This window comes from Myotis yumanensis, unplaced genomic scaffold (assembly GCF_028538775.1).
Source record: "Myotis yumanensis isolate MYYU_CA2020_CCGP unplaced genomic scaffold, mMyoYum1.0.hap1 SCAF_3, whole genome shotgun sequence".
NCBI lineage: Eukaryota > Metazoa > Chordata > Mammalia > Chiroptera > Vespertilionidae > Myotis > Myotis yumanensis.
The window spans coordinates 99,764,391-99,786,258 of NW_027223754.1; the positions used below are offsets into that span (position 1 = coordinate 99,764,391).

Sequence of the window (21,868 nt, forward strand, 5' to 3'; positions counted from 1 at the left end):
GCACTTCCACCGCTCTGCCTCATTACTCACTGTTTCAGGATGATGCTCCAATCCAATATGCACACTGGAGTCAGGTCATGCCTGGGAACTCAAATACCCTTTTGTCCTAGCTCACCTCATTTTATCTCATTTAGCATTTTTAGCTTGTCTTGTTTTGGTATTTGCTTTATTTAATTGGGCTACTCCATTCTGATGGTTGCTTTGTTCTGCCTGCAAATATGGAAGAATTCTTTTCCTTGTGTTGTAAGCCATAGCACCTGCCACAGAGACAGCTTCACTCGAGAAAGGCAGAAATGTGTGTGACCATATCCTCTTTGGGTAAGGACACATTTTCAGGAGGGGAAAATGTAACAAGGTAAAAATGTTTTCCAGTGGCTTGTAGCAGGGCCATGAGGGAGTGGAATGTCCCAGGAAGCTCATTCTTGGAAGAGTGTCCTCCCAGACTCTGGCTGACAAGAGCAAGGTCTTATTGAAAAAGCAGCCAGGCAGGATGCTGCTCCCCTGGCTACAACTAGGAAGCAGCTCTCTGTTAATGGGCAGGAGGATGAAAGTGAGAAAGAAGAAAATGCATGCCCACCTTTTCTCTGCTATCACCAAAAAGTCTATTAAGAGGGACAGACAATTCTGGGCACCAGGAAGAGGTTCTTTCTCCAGCCTATGCCCTGATGTGAGCAGCTTTACAAAAAGTAAGGGGTACTCCCAAGTGCTGTGCTCAGAGTAGTGAAAACAGCCATAGCACTTGTAAACATAAGGATTGGGAGTGAAGATGTTCCCGGGTAATGATTGTTTATGTAAGAGAGTTGGCTGCTGCTGTTGTTTGGTTCAACAAATACTTCCACTTCTGTGGAGATAAAAAGCAAGCACTTGCAATCAGTGAGGAGAGTGAGTTTGTTCCAGGGTTAAATCACATGATAAAACTTCCTAGTTAAGTATATATGCCAATGAGATTTTAGCATCATTTCTCCAATTTAGCTTTACATACTGGGTGTGCTGTTTCATACAGCATTAACTATCAACATTGTTGTTACTGCCCCCAGCTGGAAAACAGAGTAGTTTATGGGTGAAAGAAAAAAGACATTATCTCCCATCTGCTCCTGCCCATTATTCAGGGATGTGTCATTTGTCTGCTGATGGGACCATCACCAAGATTTTAGTCAAATGGCCTTTTTATACTGGCTACATTTATTAATTATTGTGTTTACTTGGCATTTTGCTCCCATCCTTAATCCCACAAATTTAGTGATATAGTTTTCTAAAGTTTTTTTTAATTAGATTAACTTATATGTGTAATTTTTATTCTACAAATGTGCACAACTGTAAATAGACATATTTTATGCCTATTTTTAATTGTATATCAACTTTACTCATATATTTTTGGTTAATATGCCTGAGGTTAGGGGGCATACAATAAAAAAAGGATGGAGCATGATGTGATTCAATTTATATAAAGGACAAAACCAGGCAAAGCTAATTAATGCAGATAGAGTCCAGGTCAGTGTTTACCCTTGGAGCTATGTGACCTTCCTGGAAGGGCCCTGGAGGCAGAGAGGGGTTTGGCGGTGCTAGAAATATTCTGTGCCTGGTCTGGGTGCTGCTTATAGGGGCGTGTACAATTTGTGAAAATTTGTTGAGATGTTCATTCATGATATATGCGCTCTTCTGAATATATATTATCTTCCATTAAAATGTAAAAGATGGATGGATCATCTTCACATAAAAAATAAAAAAGAAGAATCTTCCCAAAGACAAATTAGGACAAATTATTAACCAAACATTTCCACGCCCTCCCATCCCCGCCTCCCCCCGCCCCCCCCCCAAAAAAAGAAGGGAAGGTTAAAATAAAACAGAGCTCTTTCTTCATTTATAAAGCTATTTTACTCAGGTAAATGAAATGGTTGATGTGCAGTTCCTGCATGCATATCTGTCTAGAAGATACAAACAACCCTTTAATGTAAAACAGACTGAAATATTTTGTTGGAGTTTGGGTATTTTTTTGCTTTAAACAGACTTAGAAATTATCATGATTATAGTATATTTGGATGGTTTGTCAAAGTGTGATCTTTTCTACTTCCTTAAATCCTTTGTTTTGAGTGTCTAATTATAGAAAAAAGCTGGGAGCAATAATTGTCAGTTAAAAGGGTATATACAGGGTGGGGCAAAGTAGGTTTACAGTTGTGAGTATAGGAGAGAGAGTTTATTCTTGTATTATTATTTATTAATTATTGTATTATTTTCATATAAAAAACTGTAAACCTACTTTTGCCCCACCATGTATATGTGTGTGGAGCACATATTCCTTCCTTCCTTCCTTCCTTCCTTCCTTCCTTCCTTCCTTCCTTCCTTCCTTTACAATTTAGTAAGCTAATCCATGAAATGACATCAGGAAGCTACCACATTACTGAGCTAGGCTCCATCATTTGGGAGAAACAAGTGCCAAACCAAATGGAATTTTTCTTAACAAATGCTAAGATGTGGAGCTTTACTTAGAGATCATTTCAGAAATGTTAAGATGGAGAAAAGTTCCCTAGGGCTTCTCAGAGTTCATTTCTCACATCATCAAAAACCATCCTGCCTGTGGATAACTTAAAGAGACACACACACAATGCTCCTTGAAGGAAATGCCAGGGCAGTTGGCTGGAATAGAAAAATGATTGGATAGAATTCTTAACCCCATTAAAAAAAAATCGATACCTCCCATAGTCCCTTTTGCTTGAGCAGATAAGCCAGCTAAGTAATCTGACAGTTGCAGAATATTGAAAAATAAATTCATGCAATAGCTAGTACATAAAAGGGTTTCCAGGGGGAGAGAGGTAACAATAAAATGAAAACAAAAGAAAACAAAAAGGTGGAGAATTTGAAAACACAAGCTCATCAACACATACAATGCATTCTATAGCTCATTGTTACTTAGAGGAGCTTCTATTACTAAAGCGTAAATGCATTGTTTTGTTCATCTAGTAAGTTCAAGGTAGGGCTTGATGACTTTAAAATGACAGTATATACTTCTATAGAACATATACTAAGGTACTATTGTTGCTCCATTTGTTAAGGGACAGAAGAGCACTAGAAGTCATTCTTTAATTGGCAACATCAGGAAAATGCTTTGTCATTTACACTAAATATACTGTCCTTTTAACTGTAAGGGAAATTCATACTGAGCATGTGCAATGGAAAGAAAGCTGGCAAATGTCAGTGTGAATAATGGGTGAAAAAAGGAATGAGGGGGTGTGGCATCTCAATCAAGAATAAAATGAAACTATAAAGCAGCATATGGACTGGATAACAAATCAAAAGCATGTTTATCCACTGAAGGAACTGGTTAATGGAGACTGCCAGCACGTTGCCATGGAAACACTGACTGTTGAGCTGCACCATCTCATACCTTATCCAATACATTCCTGGTTGTTGGTAGTAGTCCAAAGACCCTGATCTCTTGATGGTAAACCCGTGGTCCAGCTGAGCAGAGAGAAATGGGGCAACTCAGTGGATCGACATTGTGCTAAAGAATTAAGACTCCAGACCAAGCTGTTCTTCATTGACTATACATGGAAATATAGTTATAATGCATCTTCAGTGGGGTGACTAGCTAATATGCTAAGTCTGCACATTGAAAATAAAAAGACAAGAAAAGACACTAATCTCTCATGAATACTCAAAGGCTATTTGCTAGAAAAAAATCTAATTTGTCAAACAGGTTTTTGAATGCACATTTAACAATGCCCTCTCAATTTCAAAAAATATAAATACCTTTTCATATTCTACAGAATGGAAAATGCTTTACAATTAAATAAAATACTGACATCATCTTTAGCCACCTCTGAGAAAGCAGATTGGAACCCCAAAAATCTTACCCCATTAGGCTTAAATTTGAGGGCTTCATAAATATGAAATAAAAGATTAAGAGAATCAGGTTTTGAATCCCCATAATTATAGCAAATTGGTTTTCCTCTGTTAAGAGTTAATCTTCAAAATCAGAGCTAAGCTTAAAAAATCAATTACATTTCTAGCCCTGGCTGGGAGGCTCAGTCGGTTTAGTATCTTCCCATGCACTGAAAGGTTTCCAGTTTGATTCCCTGTCAGGGCACATGCCCGGGTTTCGGCCAGATCCTGTTAGGGATGGGTGCAGGAGGCAGCCGACTGCTCTCACATTGATGTTTCTCCTTCTCTCTTCTTCTCTCTCTAAAAATCAGTAAATAATCTTTTTTAAAAAATCAATTACATTTCTGAACTAAAAATATATAGTGTAAAGCAGTAAATTTTCTCTATAAAAATATAGAAAATTAAAAATAGTTTTCATTGCGTATTAAAAATGCATATTACAGTTAAGTACTTATGATTAACAAAAGGTGCAATAAATAGGAGACAGGATAAGTTCTCTAAGTTGTTCATCCTGGAATAGGATGTTAGCCTTTGGCTATCTAGGAATAAAAGATTCAGTCCCAAATTTGAAAAACAGTAATCATGCTGTATACCCACTCCACTCCCCAATCTGCCCTCGACTGGACAAGCTGCACCTGTTCTTTATCAGGAGGCTCATGAGTGCTTTCAAGTGTGGTCATGCTGCAGGGAGATGCTGTGACACTGAGATGCTGACAACTGCTTCTACCTCTAAATTCACAAAAAGCATTTCAAATAGATGCTGAGCACCAGGCATTTAAAATAAACACTCCTCAGAGGATTTGGTATTCTGATTATAAACCAGGCTCTCCCAGTGTTCACGGGACAGCAATGTGAGATTTTAATCTTTTAAACAATGTACATTTCATTTTCTTTAGAAAAAAAAGTCGAAGCACTGTTAGTGCTTTTGCTAGAGGATGAAGGCCTGAACTTCGGTTTCAGTCTGGGAAGATGGCCACTTAGTACCTAGTTCTCTATTGCCATCTACAGGCCAAGTGTCCCTAACACCACGTCTCTAGCCCAGTATCACAATTATTTTCACCCTGATTAGTATGGATTTGTTGTATTAGTCTGAAATGCTCTATTTGCATGATAAAAATGCAAGAGAACTTTAAAGAATTTTTAAAATTATTGGTTAAAATAATAAACAGGATTAAATGAGGAAAAATAAATTGAAACTGACATCTTAGTCATCGGTTCTTCATCAACCTGAGCAAATCTAATAATGCCTCCTTCCCCTCCCTTAGCTATCAAGAAGTCCACCGTTAAAATGTCATCTCTAATTCCATTTTATGTCTATAAATTGCATTTTAATAACCTTTTGTTTCCTTGTTTCTGTTCTGTTGGTTTTTTGTGTTGTTGTTTTTTTTTTTTTAATTTCCCAACTACTGGCAAAGGTAGCAGAGGGAAAATGGAGTCTTTCTGAGAAATAGAATGTTGCACTTTTAAGGACAGCAGTGGGTTTCCACCTAATCACATTGCCTGACCTAAATGTAAGAACACCTTTTTCCTTTTAGGACTGTATGATCCTTGTGAGCCTCTAGCTGATAGTTAGTCTTCTAGCCTATTCAAGGACCTCTTGCAACCTTAATATAAAGTTGTCATTTGTCCTTTCTTCAGCCTCAATAAGGTAGGGGGTGGGAAGCAGAGAAGAAAAAATGACACCATCTGCAAAAAACACTAAGATTCAGAACCACGAGTGCATATTAAATTATGCTCATGTAACACATTGCACCTGTATCTAGAGTCTGTTATGATAGTTGGTTCTTTCTTTCCTCTGAGAAAGAAAAAATGTAACAAATTCTTTTGTAAGCAACATTAATCTCCAGCAGGTAGTTAGGTTTCTAGAGAAAGAGAAATACCAGTTAAAGACTAATGATTTAATTGTTGATTTCCTGAAAAAAGGAAAAAAACAAAAGCTGATTGATACTACATCCTAAATAGTATTTTTAAAAATTTGAAAGAGTGTAAAAAATTCAGTCCTAGAATAGAAGATGTTTAAAATAAAGTACAAAGAAAAGAAGAAGAAAAAATAAAATACAGTACTTGATAGCCTCCGGGGAGAAGTATACATGCCCATGGGAAAAAAATTCTGTCTGAATAAAGTTTATGATGAAATCAGTTTTTTTCTATATCCATCAACTAGAAGTCATTACAGTGTTATATTCTTTACAGAAATTTCGATCATGTGGGTGAATTAATAATTATATTACATCATTAATTGTCAAATGGTTTTTATGAAGGCTATTCCTTCTACCTACCATTTAGATTCTGCCTCACAACAGAATATTGTTCCTTTGCAGTTATACTTTAATTTGAGTTGGAATATTACTTAATTCCAAGGTTTCTTTTTCTTGTGGTAGTCCTCTGAGACCCCTCTTTTGCACTTTAAGAATGGGAACGCTGTTATAGAGTGTAAATGAACTTAACCAGTACCATTCTGAAAGATAATACCAAAGGCAGCCAAACTGTCCAGTTTCTAATTCTCAGCCCTGCCCTGGGGTTGGTGACTCTCTCATCCTTCCCTCCCACCCCAGGTTCTCATGGAGAGTTTGGACATTTATGAGGGGAAAGCATTCTGGAGAAAGTGCATATATGATGGTAAGGCAGTTTCTCCAGAAACAGCTCTGAAATTTAGTGATATTCTCTTTCATGCTTGAAATATTAATGCCAATAGTCAGCATGTAAATTGTGCTTTAGTGTTGACAAGGTTCTTTTTCAGATACTTCTCCAAAGTGTTAATTATTTTGTGTCTTAATTAAGTTGGTAATTATTTTTTAAAAATTTGTAGTGGATAAAGAAGATTAAGCATGCAACTAATGCGTAACTCAGCATCACAAAGCCCATTTTATAATTTATAAGTCTATTACCAGTTTGTACAGTTTCCATGGAATATGTTAGTGATGATCTGAGAAACTGGTATTAAATTGCATTCAAAATGCTCCAATTATGATATTTAGGGAAAAATTATTTAGCATCTGATCTTCAAATACTAACTGGAGTTTTTTTGAAATCTACTTAGATAAAGTTTTAGGTTTTGGAATTTATCCGGGTTTGATTAAAGTAGGATTTCCCCTCATATCTGTCATTGTCCATTGGAAAATTGTTCTGAAGTTCCTGTCCTTAGTCATTATAAGATTCCCAGAATACCATGAACAAACAATTATGGAGCAACCCAGTCAAATTTAACCAAAGAAAATTAAAATGAAAAATAAAAACAGGAAAAAATTAGAGTGGTAGAGAAAGCACCCTCTCTAGCAGCTGTAAGCTCTCAACAGGAGCAGAAAAACAGTCCTTTTCATGGACAAGCGTGCTGGCAGTCCATTGCAAAATAAAATTGTGGAATCAAAAGTTTCGGTATAGATGTATAACTTGAATGAATGATGAAAACAGAGTATAGAGTGTCTGGTTTAGTTGAGAACCACCAGGAGATTATTACTTTTAAAAATTGCGATAGAAAATGCTGATAATAAAGAATGCGGACAATCTAGGAAGACATGGAAGACAATGTACTTCTACATTGAATTTCCTTAGAAGTACTAAAGACAGAGGGCAAGAAGAATAGATTGCAATTTTAGATCCTTAGCAGCACTGAAATTCAGGTATACATACTGTCAAGTGTACTCATGAACCAGTTACTCACAAAAGGGTTCAATAAAAAAAACATGAAATGCAAGCAGTACAAGAAAGTATATGCATGTATTCATGCCATCTGCAAAATCTGGAAGCTCCTATCAAATATTTAGTAACCCAGATTTGGGATTGGTTATATCAAATATATCAGTTACATATGTTTAGTATTATCTGGAGCTCCAGCACAATAAAAAATAAAAACAAAAATGCTGTAAACATAGTTAAATATTTAGTATTGCTATTGAGCATGAAGTACTATTTAGTAGCATAAATACTTTTTACCATTGGACAACATAGTATCTCATTTCTTTGTTTAAAAAGAAAAACAGTTTAAGTGATTTCACATTGAATATGCTGTTAAAAAAATGAAATTATTAAAAACAAGTAATCTGGGACTTGAATATCCTCTAGAATATGACACCAGGAAGTATGAGGTTTCATTATTTTTCTACCCAATTTAATCTTTGCCTAGAGCTGCTCTCAAATTGCATGTAGTGTGTGTCTGCATGTATAGAACAGGGAAAAAAAAAATCTGTGTAGCTACATCAATAAAATGTTAAATGTTAAAAGACTTTCAACTTTAAAAATGAAATTTCTAAGGAGCAAGACATTGTAATTTCTTTGTGTGTTCACAGCGATTCAATTTCCCTGAAAATCTTACTGTGTAACCTTTCTGCTCTGTTTTGGCTTTCATTTAGGTCTCGTACAAAGAATCATACTGTTCCAATTCTCTCTGCAATGTCGTGTTTCTCAGCTTCCCTTCCCTCCAAGGTCCTGGCAAAAGAATACAATGAACTCCTTTCCTCAGAGCTCAAAAGTTTGCATTGGCACACAGTCCAGTGTGGGGGAGGTTTTCTGCTTTAAAAAATAAATCATGAAATTAATATAAACTGCAAGACACCCTGGAGGTGTTGGATAATGATGTGACAACCTGGGAAATCATCAGCAAAAACACGTGATGTATTTTAGCCCCAAGCTCCCTCAGTGCTTTAAACGGTCGAGCTGTCTAAAGAAATGACCCATTCTGCTGTCTCTGGGTGGAATCTCCTGAATAATTCCTGTCTCCTAGGTGGATTGCTTTAAAACAAGTTATAGGTGGATATTTCAGATGCTTACTGCTATGACAGAAACTCCAGCTGCTGTGCTATTCGGCTTGGGGCCTGTGTTGAAATGCTTCTTTATCTTTCCAGCTACTGACAGCTGATGTTCATTTTCTGGGAGGCCGTCATCCTGGGCCGGGAGGGTGGGAAAGAAATAAAGGAAGGAGAAAAAGAAAAAAATGAGATATGAGGAATATGAGGCCAAGATCTCCTAGTAACAGGCAGTGATCTTAACATTCATAAGATTTCAGAAATAAACTGGTCAATGTCTTCTCATTAAACACTGTTGTTAGAAGTACAGCTCTAAGGTCTCATGCATTTCCACATCTGCCCTAAAATTAATTTGGTGTGTCATCTGTCCCTCAGAGTTACCTAAATAAAAATTGTTATTTCTGTTGTTTCTAATAAAATAATTTCAATCATGGCTCCAGAGACATATGTCAAAGAGCAAGTTAATCTGGACAACAACAATAACAAAGCATCAATGTAAACATTTTTATTTTCTGATCCAAGAATTTTACCCTCTTATCCCATCATTCAGACCCATACCCAAGAAGACTGATACACTTGGGCTCCTGCAAGCTACTCAATCAGCCATTCTATAACCCCAGAAAACCTTCCAGGCAGAAAGTTCTTCCTTAAGTTTTAAATCCTCCTTGCAGCATTCAAATCATCTGTTATGACATACTTCACATTGGAGCTCATTTTAACTAAGGCTTCTGCTCTCTGCCAGAGCTGTCTGTGATGGAGGCTGGACAGATTGCTCTCCTTGTTAGCAATACTGTTAGAATAACAATAACCCAAGTCATAAGTATGTGCCATCACTTACTAGATTATGATCAAAAGGCTGCACAATCTTTGGAGACCGGAGATTGTGTTTTGTTCACTGTGGAACCCTCAGGTCTTAACACAGTGCTTTGGCACATTGTAGATGCTTAGTAAATACTTGCAAAATAAATGAATGGATGTATAATAAAGTGTTTGTTACTATCTCTTAAAACCAAAGTTCCTGGCAGGACTTCAGTGCCATTCATCATTTTCCTTCTCCCCTTCCTCTCCATCTTTCCAAACGTGACATGCTTACTCTTTTGCACAACATGGACTCTCCACATGGGATCTACTCCTTCTTTTAGGATTTGGCTATTCATTTATTCAGCAAATATTAACAACATGTTGACGTGGACCAGGCACTAGAGTAAGTGGTGGGAAAATGAGGGTGAGCAAAAATAGGCATGGGCTTTGCTCTCATGTACCCTGTCATTGCTCTCTTTCTTCAAAACTTGGGTCCAAATCACCTGTTCCAAAACACTTCCCCCTATTGAACACAACTTATTCTAATGGTTCTTCTGTAAACTCCTAATGCTCATTTATTCTATATATTTGCCTCCCTACTTATATATTATTTCTGATGCTAGGTGATTTTGTAAGTATAACACACACATATTATTATATATATATACACACACACACAAGTATATGTATACACTCACAAAGCATATATATATATATACTGAACTCTTGTTCTTTTGTACCATGCCTTCCACATTTTCTGTAATCTTTAACAGAGGCTCTTGGCTCAGTGCTCTACACACAGTGGATTCTCAATTTATGATATTTTTGCATTGGTTTATTAATGGCTAGAAGAAGAAACAATTATTATGCTTATTGACTCACATCTGAAAGGAGGTTTTGCAATGATGCAGAGTGAATTAAAAAAAATCTAGAGGAAGGAGGTTTTGCAATGATGCAGAGTGAATTCAAAAAAATTTTAGAAGTCTGTATTGTGGAAAGAAATAGAAATGAAATGAAAGTCAGTTAGGGCAGCAGTGGAATGACACTTAGGGAGGGAAGAGAAACAGGGACATATGAAGCGCCTGCTGTGTTAGGGATGGGAGGGGGGAACAGTCTCTGCCGACCAGAGAACCTTGCAAACTACTCGGGAGACACAATATGGACACACTTTGTCAAATAATAAAACAGGTTAACTGCCGTGACCGGTTTGGCTCAGTGGATGGAGCGTCGGCTTGTGCACTGAGGGGTCCCGGGTTCGATTCCAGTCAAGGGCATGTACCGGGGTTGTGGGCACATCCCCCGTGGGAGATGTGCGGGAGGCAGCTGATCGATGTTTCTCTCTCATCGATGTTTCTGACTCTCTATCTCTCTCCCTTCCTCTCTGTGAAAGATCAATAAAATATATTTAAAACAAAAAACAAAAACAAAAAACAGGTTAACAAGATGAGATGGAGCTGTCCCAGGCAATACAGCCTTATGGCTTAGCTAGAAACATGGAAAGAGTTCAGAGGAGAGAGGACATATTTTCCTTTGTAAGCAGTCAGCATAGGCTTCATGAGGATTATGGGACTGGACCTGGTCCTAAATGATGGGGAACGTATTGACAGGTAGAGAGAAGGGAACGTGAGGTTTGGTGTACAGATGCATGTGAGTGGGAAGCCACAGGGCATGTTTGTCAAACAATGAGTCAACCAGTTTATCTCTGGTTAAGAGTTCATGTGGGAGAGTAATGGCAAACAAAGGAGACAGAACAGAAGATAGGACACAAATGAATACCAAAAAGATCCAAAGACTGAAGTCTTATTTAGGAATAAAGCAATGTTTTTTAGTAAGGGGGGTAGCAAGTGTGGAGGACTACTGCCCTTTACTCAGATGTTTTACAGTACAGTTTCAGTTCCCAACTCTCCTAGTGGGAGAGAAGTCCTGTGATAATCGCAAAGATTAGGATTATGCCAATCAAAGTGTGAAACACGAGGACAAATTCAATGGTGTGTGCAAATACTTTTTTAAATGGTGGATGAAACAGCAGGCCCTTGGGATCTAAGTTAGAATGTTGGGAATATTTAAACATTTGACAAAGGATGAAATGATGTACCTTTACTGAAGGTTTTGCAAATATTAGTCTCACATATCTGGCAAGGTTTGGGGTTCTGCCCCACACCCAAGATTACAGATGTAATTCAAGTCACCTCTTGGGAGAGTTCCAGGCTATGTCAGGCAGTTATTTGTATGTGCTTTAGACTATAAAGAAGCAGATGGGCCCTGATTGGTTTGGCTCAGTGGGTAGAGCGTCGGCCTGTGGACTGAAGGGTCCCAGGTTTGATTCTGGTCAAGGGCATGTACCTTGATTGTGGTCACATCCCCAGTAGGGGGTGTGCAGGAGGCAGCTGATGGATGTTTCTAACTCTCTATCCCTCTCCCTTCCTCTCTGTAAAAAATCAATAAAATATATATATATTTTAAGGAGCAGATGGAAAGAAAGTTTTTCTCTTTAAGACAAAAACAAACAAAAAACCCTTGAGGGTATTTGAAGTCTCAGGGTCAGAAGCTAGTGGCAAGGAAGAGTTGGAAGACAGGAAAAGGCACAGGATAGAGGGGGAAATGAAGCAGTCTGCCTTGGGGAGGTGTAGGTTTCTCTTTGTCTTTGGTGCAAGATGAATTAAGGAGAGAAAGGGTGAGGCCTGTTTTGAGGTGGAGGGGAGGCAAGTTAAAAGAGAAAGGCAGAAAGAGGAATATGACACAAGTGTTAATTGCTTTGTGGTGTGTGCTAATGACTTACATATATGATCTCCTTAGTCCTCAGATTATCCTCTACAATATGCCTTATCAGTCCCATTTCAAAGACAAGTAAACTGAGGCTCAGCAAGGTTATTCGCTCAAGGTCACACAGCTAGGTCTAGAACTTCTGTGCATTCATTAGCATAATATCTGCTACAAAAGGGCTCCCTAAGTGTTAAATGGAGGAACTCAATGACTTCTTTTCCATGATAAAAGTGGCACTATAGTGAGGGTGTGGGAGAGTTGGATTAGGAGCAGAAAAAAATGGAATACTGTATTTGGACAGGCCTGAATGGAGCCTGGGAAGCCTTTGGATGAAGGTCAGTTAAAGTGATACTGAGCACTTCAGGAGGCCCATTGAATTGCAGTCAAGGAGAGACTAGGTTCTCCCTAATCTGAGATAAGGCAAAGCAACCTGTTAAGGCGGGGGCTCTCAAATCCCATGTGGAGCAGGCTGTGCTAGAAGCCCCAGCTAACAATGGATGACATAAAGTAGCATTGGGTCAGTGTGGGCCTGTGATTGGCACAGGTTGTGTTTAATATCCTGGGTACACATACAGAGGGAAAAAAAAAACAACAGCTGGGATTCCATAGCAGCAGCCCCTATGAAATTTACTGAGGAAGATTTACCTTGCTGCTCAGTCCTGCCTCCTCACTTCCCCACCATTGGGCATCCTTACCAGAAATTTCCCTTTACCTGAGTTCTTTTCCCTGCCAGTTCTTGAATTAAGAGTTTGTTTTCTCATCACTCTCACAACGGACTTCCTTATCATTTCCTGGCCCTGCACTGGTCCTAATCCTCTGTAAAGACTTCTAGCAACTCTTTTAATTAATTAACTAATTAATTAATATTTTTAAATTTTATTTTTTGTTGTTGAAAGTATTACAGATGTCTCCTTTGTTTTTTGTTTTTTGCTTTTTTTCCCATTGACCACCTCCTCCCCGCACCCACCTCTCCCAAGCCTTCACCACACTATTTGTGCTTAGTGACTCTTTTACATATTATATCCTAGGGGCTCAGGCCTCCAGCTTTAAATTCTAGTGAAGTTTTCAACTTCTGTTTGGTTATTAATTCATGCTGAAGCAACGTAATGAAAGTAGTGAAACAACCCTCAAAAGATGCTTTTGACTTCAAAAATCTTAAAACCGTTCAGAATTTGTTCCCAATGAAATAAGGTATCTCAGCTAGAGAAGGTAACACACACACACACACACACACACACACACACACACACCACAGTAACTAAAAAGTCTGTAGTTTCTTATCAATTTTGAAGGTTTTGAGCGTAATTGAATTAAAAGATATAAACAGATGGTTTTGTTGGGACCTAATCTGTACCTGAGGCATATGGATTGATGATGGAGATTTAGTTAATTTACTGTCTTGCATCAATAAAATAAATAGGACCATTAAAAACATACATTTTTATATACATCTTTATCACCATTATTCTGAATAGATTATGTGCCAAAAATGTGCTATGAATTTTCTAAACGTGACAAACCTGGAAGTATGTTACAAATAGTCATAGTATTATTACCATACGTTTTGGTATGTAGTTTCTGGGAGTAGTTTCTTGTTTGACACAGGCTGGTTGTGGTTTGAGGTTAGTGGTTTTTGATTTAGAAATTCCCATCCACCACTTGACAGAGCATTGCAACTGACAAGAACAAAATTAGTTTGCAAAATGGAAAATGAACTCTCACAGCTGTCTGTAGGAGACCTGGTCTCCATTTCTCGAGCGGATGTTGGGGAGGAGGTGGAGGCCTGGACATGAAGTCACTCGGTTGAGTGAATTTCCCTCCTTAGGGAGACCATTCTAGGGGTCATGCTTCAGAAAATCCTCCTCCCTCATGGATTTTTGTTTTTGGATCATGGATCTGGTTTTCAGACTATTCATTGCAGACCCTATTATTAATATCTGTAAATTTATGAGCATTTTACCCCCAGAATATTCCAAGTTAGTTTTAAACAATCCCAAGTGCCTTAGAGCACTCTTCAATAGCAGCCATGTTTCACATCCCAGTGTGTGGCCCCTTGACTCATGCTAATCATCCCCCACTGCACAGTACCCCAGGATTTTTAAAAAAATATATATATTTTTATTGATTTCAGAGAGGAAGGGAGAGGGAGAGGGAGACAGAAACATCAGTGATAAGAGAGAATCATTGATCAGCTGCCTACTGCATGCTCCACATTGGGGATTGAGCTTGCAACCATGGCATGTGCCCTGACCAGGAATCGAACCGTGACCTCCTGGTTCATAGGTTGACACTTAACCACTGAGGGTACCCCAGGACTTTTGACTCCCTTCAGCTGAGTCCTAGACATCCTCTATGTATACAATTCACACTGCACTTGGGGAGAAAATATGAAATAAATTAAGATCTACCTTGGAGAAAGGAGAGGATAAGATGCCCAAATGGAAAGTGGAATTCCAAGTCATCATTCACAATTTATGAATATGGATAAGTGGTTTTACTTATTAATAGTGGCCCTGCGCACGAATCTGTGCACTAGTAGCTCACTGCTGCTTGCCTCAGCTGGCCGCACTGTCCACCACTGCTTGTAGCTCTCTGCCCCATGTAGCTCACTGCCCTGCCCTCCTGTAGCTCTCTGCCACTCGTAGCTCGCTGCCCCGCCCTCCTGCTGATCAGTCGTTACGCGTCATGGTGTAATGACCATTTGCATATTACCTCTGTATTATATAGGATTACAGCATCCCTAGAGTTCTTTTACTTTCTAACAAATGCTGCCAGCACCATGAGATGAATGTTTACAGTATATATTTTTGTGTGTAGGGCTGATTTTTATTAGCATGAGACATCTTGGTAGATTATTCAGGCTGTTGTTTTGTTTTTGTTCTTTTTCCCTCACTTTCTTCATTCTTTTAATATATTTTAGCTTGGTAGTATCTTTTCAAAAGAGTAGGTAGGTGAAATAAAGGAAGTAAATGGAAAGGCCAGGAAGGTGATAGGAAGTTTTAAATTGGCTAAATAACTACCCTTGACTTATTTACATCAGTCCTTTCCACTAGGAATTCACCTGGGAACTTCTAAAATTACCAATACCCAGATACCAGTGCAGACCAGTTAAATAAAAATCTCTGGGAACAAAACCCAGGTAACAGACCTTATGTTAGAGACTCCACTGAGCTTAATGCTAGAGACTTCTTTGAGCTTCAGTTTCCTCATTAGTAAAATCCTATATAATAAAGAGGTGATATGCAAATTGACCATCACTCCAACATACAAGATGGCCACCCCCATGTGGACACAATATGGCCAGCAGGGGAGGGCAGTTGTGGGTGATCAGGCCAGCAGGGGAGGGCAGTTGTGGGTGACCAGGCCTGCAGGGGAGGGAAGTTGGGGGTGGCCAGGCCTGCAGGGGAGGGCAGTTAGGGGCAACCAGGCCTGCAGGGGAGGGCATTTAGGGGCAACCAGGCCAGCAAGGGAGGACAATTTGGTGTGACCAGGCCTGCAGGGGAAGGCAGTTGTGGGGGACAAGGCCTGCAGGGGAGGACAGTTGGGGGAGGACAAGGCCTGCAGGGGAGGGCAGTTAGGGGTGACCAGGCCTTCAGAAGAGGGCAGTTGGGGGTGACGGACTGGCTGGGGAGGGCAGTTAGGGGCTACCAGGCTGGCAGGAGAGGGAAGTTAGGGACAATCGGGCCAGCAAGGGAGCAGTTAGACATCAATCAGGCTGGCAGGGGCATGGTTAGGGGTGATCAGGCTGGCAGACAGAAGCAGTTAAGGACAATCAGGCAGGAAGGTTGGTGAGCAGTTGGGAGCCAGCAGTCCTGGATTGTGAGAGGGATGTCCCAGATTGGAGAGGGTGCAGGCTGGGCTGAGGGACACACCCTCCGTGCATGAATTTTGTGCACCGGTCCTCTAGTTAGTAAAATAATTAGAGGTAAAACATAGCTCATAGAATTAACACATTGAGATGGACCTTCATCCTAGAGCACTGGTTCTCAACCTGTGGGTCGCGACACTTTCACAGGGGTTGCCTAAGACCATTGGAAAACACATATATAATTACATATTGTTTTTGTGATTAATCACTATGCTTTAATTATGTTCAATTTGTAACAATGAAATTGGGGGTCACCACAACATGAGGAGCTGTATTAAAGGGTCGTGGCACTAGGAAGGTTGAGAACCACTGTACAGTATCAGAAAATAGCATGGGATAAGATAGGAATTATACAAAGGGTATGTTTTCAGTTGTCAGTCTTCTAGATAGTTCCTTAAATGTTATCCTTGCTTTTAGTAAATGTTTTGAGGGAATCTAACAGGGAAAACTGAAATGACAGCAGAAGTCCAAGTTCCAGAGGGAGCTGTGGATCCTGATTGTCAGCAAAGTGGGACCATGTGTAAAAATGTGTACAAAACAGGTTGAGAAGGTAGAAGTTCCTGCTAAGACATGTATATACTGCCTAGGAATAAGAATGAGCAACTTAGTTTTCCAAGGATAATAGCCAGAATCTTTTTTTTTTCTTTACCCCACTGTTGGGATTTATTGATGTAGGGTCATATGGTTTGGAATCAAGGTAAGGAATTATGTGTTTTTAAGAGCATTACAGCCCCATCAAATAAAGGGAAAACTTTGCTCACAGTCACCAAGTTATCGTATAGTATACTAGAGGCCCGATGCATGAAATTTGTGTACTGGGGGGGCGTCCCTCAGCCCAGCTTACACCCTCTCCAATCTGGGACTCCTCGGGGGATGTCCACAGGGATTGGGACTAAACCAGCAGTCAGACATCCCTCTCACAATCTGGGACTGCTGGCTCCCAACTGCTCACCTGCCTGCCTTCCTGATTGCCCCTAACTGCTTCTGCCTGCCAGCCTGATCACCCCCAAACCACTCGATGCCTAACTGTTCCCCTGCTGGCCCAATTGCCCCCAACTGCCCTCCCCTGCTGGCCTGATCTTGCCCCCAAGTGTCCTCCCCTGCCAGCCTGGTAGCCCCCAATTTCCCTGCCCTGCCAGCATGATCTCACCCCCAACTGCCCTCCCCTGCCAGCCTGATCTTGCCCCCAATGGCCCTCCCCTGCCAGCCTGGTTGCCCCCAAGTGCCCTCCCCTGATGGCCTGATCACCCTTAATGGCCTCTGCTTCGGCCCCCACCAAAATGGCTTTGTCCAGAAGGAAGTCGGACATCTGGAAGATAGCCAGTTGACCTGGTCTAATTAGCATATTACCCTTTTATTAGTATAGTTAGATTATATAGGATAGGATTGCTTAAATGGGGGGAAAAGCCTTTTTCAGCAGGAGGAGTTGCTCTTGGCAGACAAAAATACATAATCTCTATATCTGGACTGACAGCCAGCCATATGCACTATACTGCCAAAGTGGTCATTTTAAAACCCCTCCTCAGCCCTCACCTTAGGTTCTGCTTTCACAGTTCACCCAGATTAGGTTCTGATTGGTTGGTTTCTATGCCAGTCAGCATCTCCGGGCCTATCTCTGAGCCTGATCAAAGAGTCCAGCCCCCTTGGAGGCCTGGAGAGAAACAGAGGTGTGGCTGCTGGGGAAGCCCAGAGAGAAAGAGAGAGGCAACAGCTGATCAACAGCTGTCACAGAGGCTGCAGATCAGACCCTGCCTCTCTGTCTGCAGGCTTCTCTCCGGGCCTGATCCGCAGCCCCCTTGGCAGTCACCACAGCAACCCAGCACTGACTTCTGGTGTTTGGTCGAGCCTTAGGTCCTTATGGACCCTGGCTCTTTATATATATAGACTAGAGACTCAGTGCAAGAAATTCATGCACTTGGGGGGAGGGGGGTTTCAGCCTGGTCTGTGCCCTCTCACAGTCTAGGAGCCCTCAGGGGATGTCCAGTGGGAAGCAGGCCTAAGCTATCAGTTGGACATCCTTAGCACTGCTGCAGAGGTGGGAGAGGCTCCCGCCTCCGCCGCTGGTCTCGCCAGCCATGAGCCCAGCTTCTGGCTGAGTGGCACTCCCCCTGTGGGAGCACACTGACCACCAAGGGGAAGCTCCTGCATTGAGCATCTGTTCCCTGGTGGTCAGTGCGCATCATAGTGACCGGTTGTTCACCATTTGGCCAATTTGCATATTAACCTTTTATTATATACTATAGGTCTGGTGCATGAAATTTGTGCATGGGGGGGTGTCCCTCAGCCCAGCCTGTACCCTCTCCAATCTGGGAACCCTCAGGGAACATCCCTCTCGCAATCTGGGACTGCTGGCTCCTAACTGCTTTTCTGCTTGATCATCCCTAACCACCTCTGCCTGCAGGCCTGATCACCCCTAACTGCCTCTGCCTCAGCCCCTGCCACTGTGGCTTTGTCCGGAAGATGTCCAGTCTAATTAGCATATTACCATTTTATTACTATAGAGGAATATTCACATCCTGCTGGATCTGGTTCCACAGGACATTTCTTTACCAGATTCCTCCAGGATGGAGCTCTGGCTCCTCCTCCAGGAAGCCTTCCATGGCACCCTCCGCACAGACTGGTGGGGATAGCCCTTCCCCCATTGCCCTGTGACTATCTGGTTGTATCAGACAGAGCTCCTGGAGGGCAGGCCTGATAGGCAGTGATCCTCTGATGATAATATGCTTAAAAATCTAAAATCAATCTATGAATCTCTTTCCTCCATGGGTTCTTTATAAGCCTGCAAAGGACACATTTCAAATTCAGCTTTTCGGTTTATTCCAGGGGTCCTCAAACTTTTTAAACAGGAAGCCAGTTCACTGTCCCTCAGACCGTTGGAGGGCCAGACTATAGTTTAAAAAAAAACTATGAACAAATTCCTATGCACACTGCACATATCTTCTTTTGAAGTAAAAAAACAAAACGGGAACAAATACAATATTTGTATTTGCATGTGGCCCGCGGGCCATAGTTTGAGGACCCCTGGTTTATTCTCTGGTTAAAGTGTTAGTCTTTCTAGGGCAATTGGACAACTTGTGGACCATGGGTTTTTAAATAGCATGTATATAAATCAGAACCAACTGTTACCATTGAGAGAGCCTGTCTGTGCCTCTTCCACCCTGTACATCTAAGCATGGCACCTAGGTAAGTTACTTTGAATAGGTTGCTAACTTGTATGAACAAACATAATGATGACTATGTACATAGGAAGTATTTTGTAATATTCACAGTGCTTTCATATACAACAAAGGGAGGGTAGATGTAGTATGGTGCATAGGAGTTTAAAGCAAATGGGCTTGGAGTGTGGGTACCTGGCTGCAAATATTAACTCAATTACAAACTTAGCTACTTTGGACAAGTCTGCTACCATAACCTCAATCTTCACATCTGTAAAGTGGGTACAATAATACCCATCCTGCCTATCTTGTAGGCTTATTACAAGGTTTACATGGGATGCTTCCTAACTCTTCCCACTTCATGGAAAAAAAATAAATTTCATTTAGGGCCCTGGAGCAAATGAAAGTTTATGAGGCTGGAGGTGACCACTCTGGACTCTGGTTGCCTGCCTAACTATTCCAAGGGCTGAGGGAATGAATATCTTTACTTAAAGGTATACCAATGCAGAAGCTCTGCAATATAAAAATATTTAAAACAAACCTTAGCTGTATATCTATACATGCTCATATTCACATACATTCTCCTGTCATCTACACTAATAAAAGAGAAACATGGTAATTAGCGTATGACCGCTACCCTTCCCATTGGCTAATCAGCATATCCTTATGCAAATTAACTGTCAGCCAAGATGGCGGCCGGCAGCCAGGCAGCTGGAAGCGAACATAAGGCTTGCTTGCTTCAGCGACTGCAGACTCCAACGTTTCCCGCCTGACTTGCCGGCCTCTGAGCTGCAACTCTAAGAAACATTGTAACAAATATAGAAGCTAAACAAAACCCCAGAAACCAGGTTTCAGCCGGCCGGGATCTCAGAGCTGGAGTTATACATTGTTTCGATTATAGAACGCAAACAAACCAGATACCTGCTTTCAGCAGCTGAAGCCTCAGAGCTAGAGCCAGAGCTAAAGCTGGCCTGGAATTAAAAAAAAAAAAGGAGAGGTTGGGAGCTTCAGTCAACTCTCAGCCTGAAAGCAGCCCTCAGCTCCTCACCCAGACTGGCCAGGCACCCCAGTGGGGACCCCCACCCTGATCCAGGACACCCTTCAGGGCAAACCAGCCTGCCCCCAGGCCTCTATCCTATATAGTAAAAGGGTAATATGCCTCCCAGCACTGGGATCTGCGGAGCTGTGAGGCCTTCCGGCACCGGGATCAGTGTGACAGGGGGCAGCGCCAAAACCCCGATCGCCCTGCGGCTCTGTGTGTGACAGGGGGCGGGGCCACAACCTCCCTATTCGCCCTGCTCTGTTTGTGACAAGGGAAGGTGCCCTAACCCCCTGATCAGCCCTGCTCTGTGCCTGATAGGGGGGAGCTCCCCAATCCCCTGATCGCCCTGCGGCTCTGTGTGTGACAGGGTGCAGCGCCCCAATTCCCCCTCCCCGCCACGGGCCCAGCTCTGTGTGTGGCGGGGTAGAGCCATAACCTCCCCATCGGCCCTGCCCTGAGTGTGACAGTGGCAGCACCCCAACCCCCGATCTGCCCTGCTGTGTGTGTGACAGGGGGCGGTGCCCTAACTCCCCTATCGGCCTTACTCTGTGAGTGACAGGGGGGAGCACCTCAACCCCCTGATGGGCCCTGCTCTGTGTGTGACAGGGGGGAGCTCCTCAATCCCCTGATTGGCCCTGCTCTGTGCATGACAGGGGGGAGCTCCCCAACTCCCCAATCAGCCCTGCTCTGAGCCCGACCAGGGGCTGCATCTAGGGATTGGGCCTGCCCTCTGCCACCCAGGAGCAGGCCTAAGCCAGCAGGTCGTTATCTCCTGAGGGGTCCCAGACTGCGAGAGGGCACAGGCCGGGGTGAGGGACCCCTCCTTCCCCCCCTAGTGTACAAATTTTTGTGCACCGGGCCTCTAGTCCTATCTAATAAAAGAGAAACATGGTAATTAGCCGTACATCTGCTACCCTACCCATTGGCTAATCAGGGCAATATGCAAATTAACTGCCAGCCAAGATGGCGGCCGGCAGCCATGCACTGAAGCGAACAGGGAGGCTTGCTTGCTCCAGTGACTACGGACTCCAACGTTCCCCGCCTGACTTGCCGGCCTCTCAGCTGCAACTCTAAGCAACTATGTTGCAGATATAGAAGCTAAACAAAACCCCAGAAACCTGCTTTAGTCAGCCGGGCTTCAGCCAGCCAGACCGCAACATTGTATCAAATACAGAAGGTAAACAAAGGCCAGAAACCTGCTTTCAGCAGCGGAGGCCTTAGGGCTAAAGCTGGCCCAGAATTAAAAAAAGAAAAGAAAAAAAGGAGCGGTTGGGAGCTTCAGTCACCCACCAGCCTGAAAACGGCCCTGAGCCCCTCAGCCAGACTGGCCAGGCACCCCAGTGGGGACCCCCACCCTGATCCAGGACACCCTTCAGGGAAAACCAGCCAGCCCCCACCCATGCACCAGGCCTCTATTCTATATAATAAAAGGGTAATATGCCTCCCGGCACTGGCACCGGGATCAGCGGAGCCGCGAGGCCTCCCGGCACCAGGATCAGTGTGACAGGGGGCAGCGCCCAAACCCCCTGATCGCCCTGCGGCTCTGTGTGTGACAGGGGGAGGGGCCACAACCTCCCTATCTTCCCTGCTCTGTGTGTGACAGGGTGCAGCACTCTAA

General features: G+C 42.2%; 1 protein-coding gene across 3 annotated transcripts in view; it reads right to left on the reverse strand.

The window, feature by feature from the left end:
* The window catches only part of DCLK1 (doublecortin like kinase 1), a 539,423-nt gene that overhangs the window by 11,976 nt on the left and 505,579 nt on the right, over positions 1 to 21,868 (reverse strand). For 2 of the 3 annotated variants that reach the window (XM_070409184.1, XM_070409186.1), the window contains one exon: positions 8,647 to 8,760. In XM_070409184.1, coding sequence (XP_070265285.1) covers positions 8,647 to 8,760 — 114 coding nt within the window. Of the gene's footprint in view, positions 1 to 3,382; positions 3,457 to 8,646; positions 8,761 to 21,868 lie in introns of all 3 variants that reach the window. The other variant, XM_070409185.1, reaches the window with a different exon arrangement.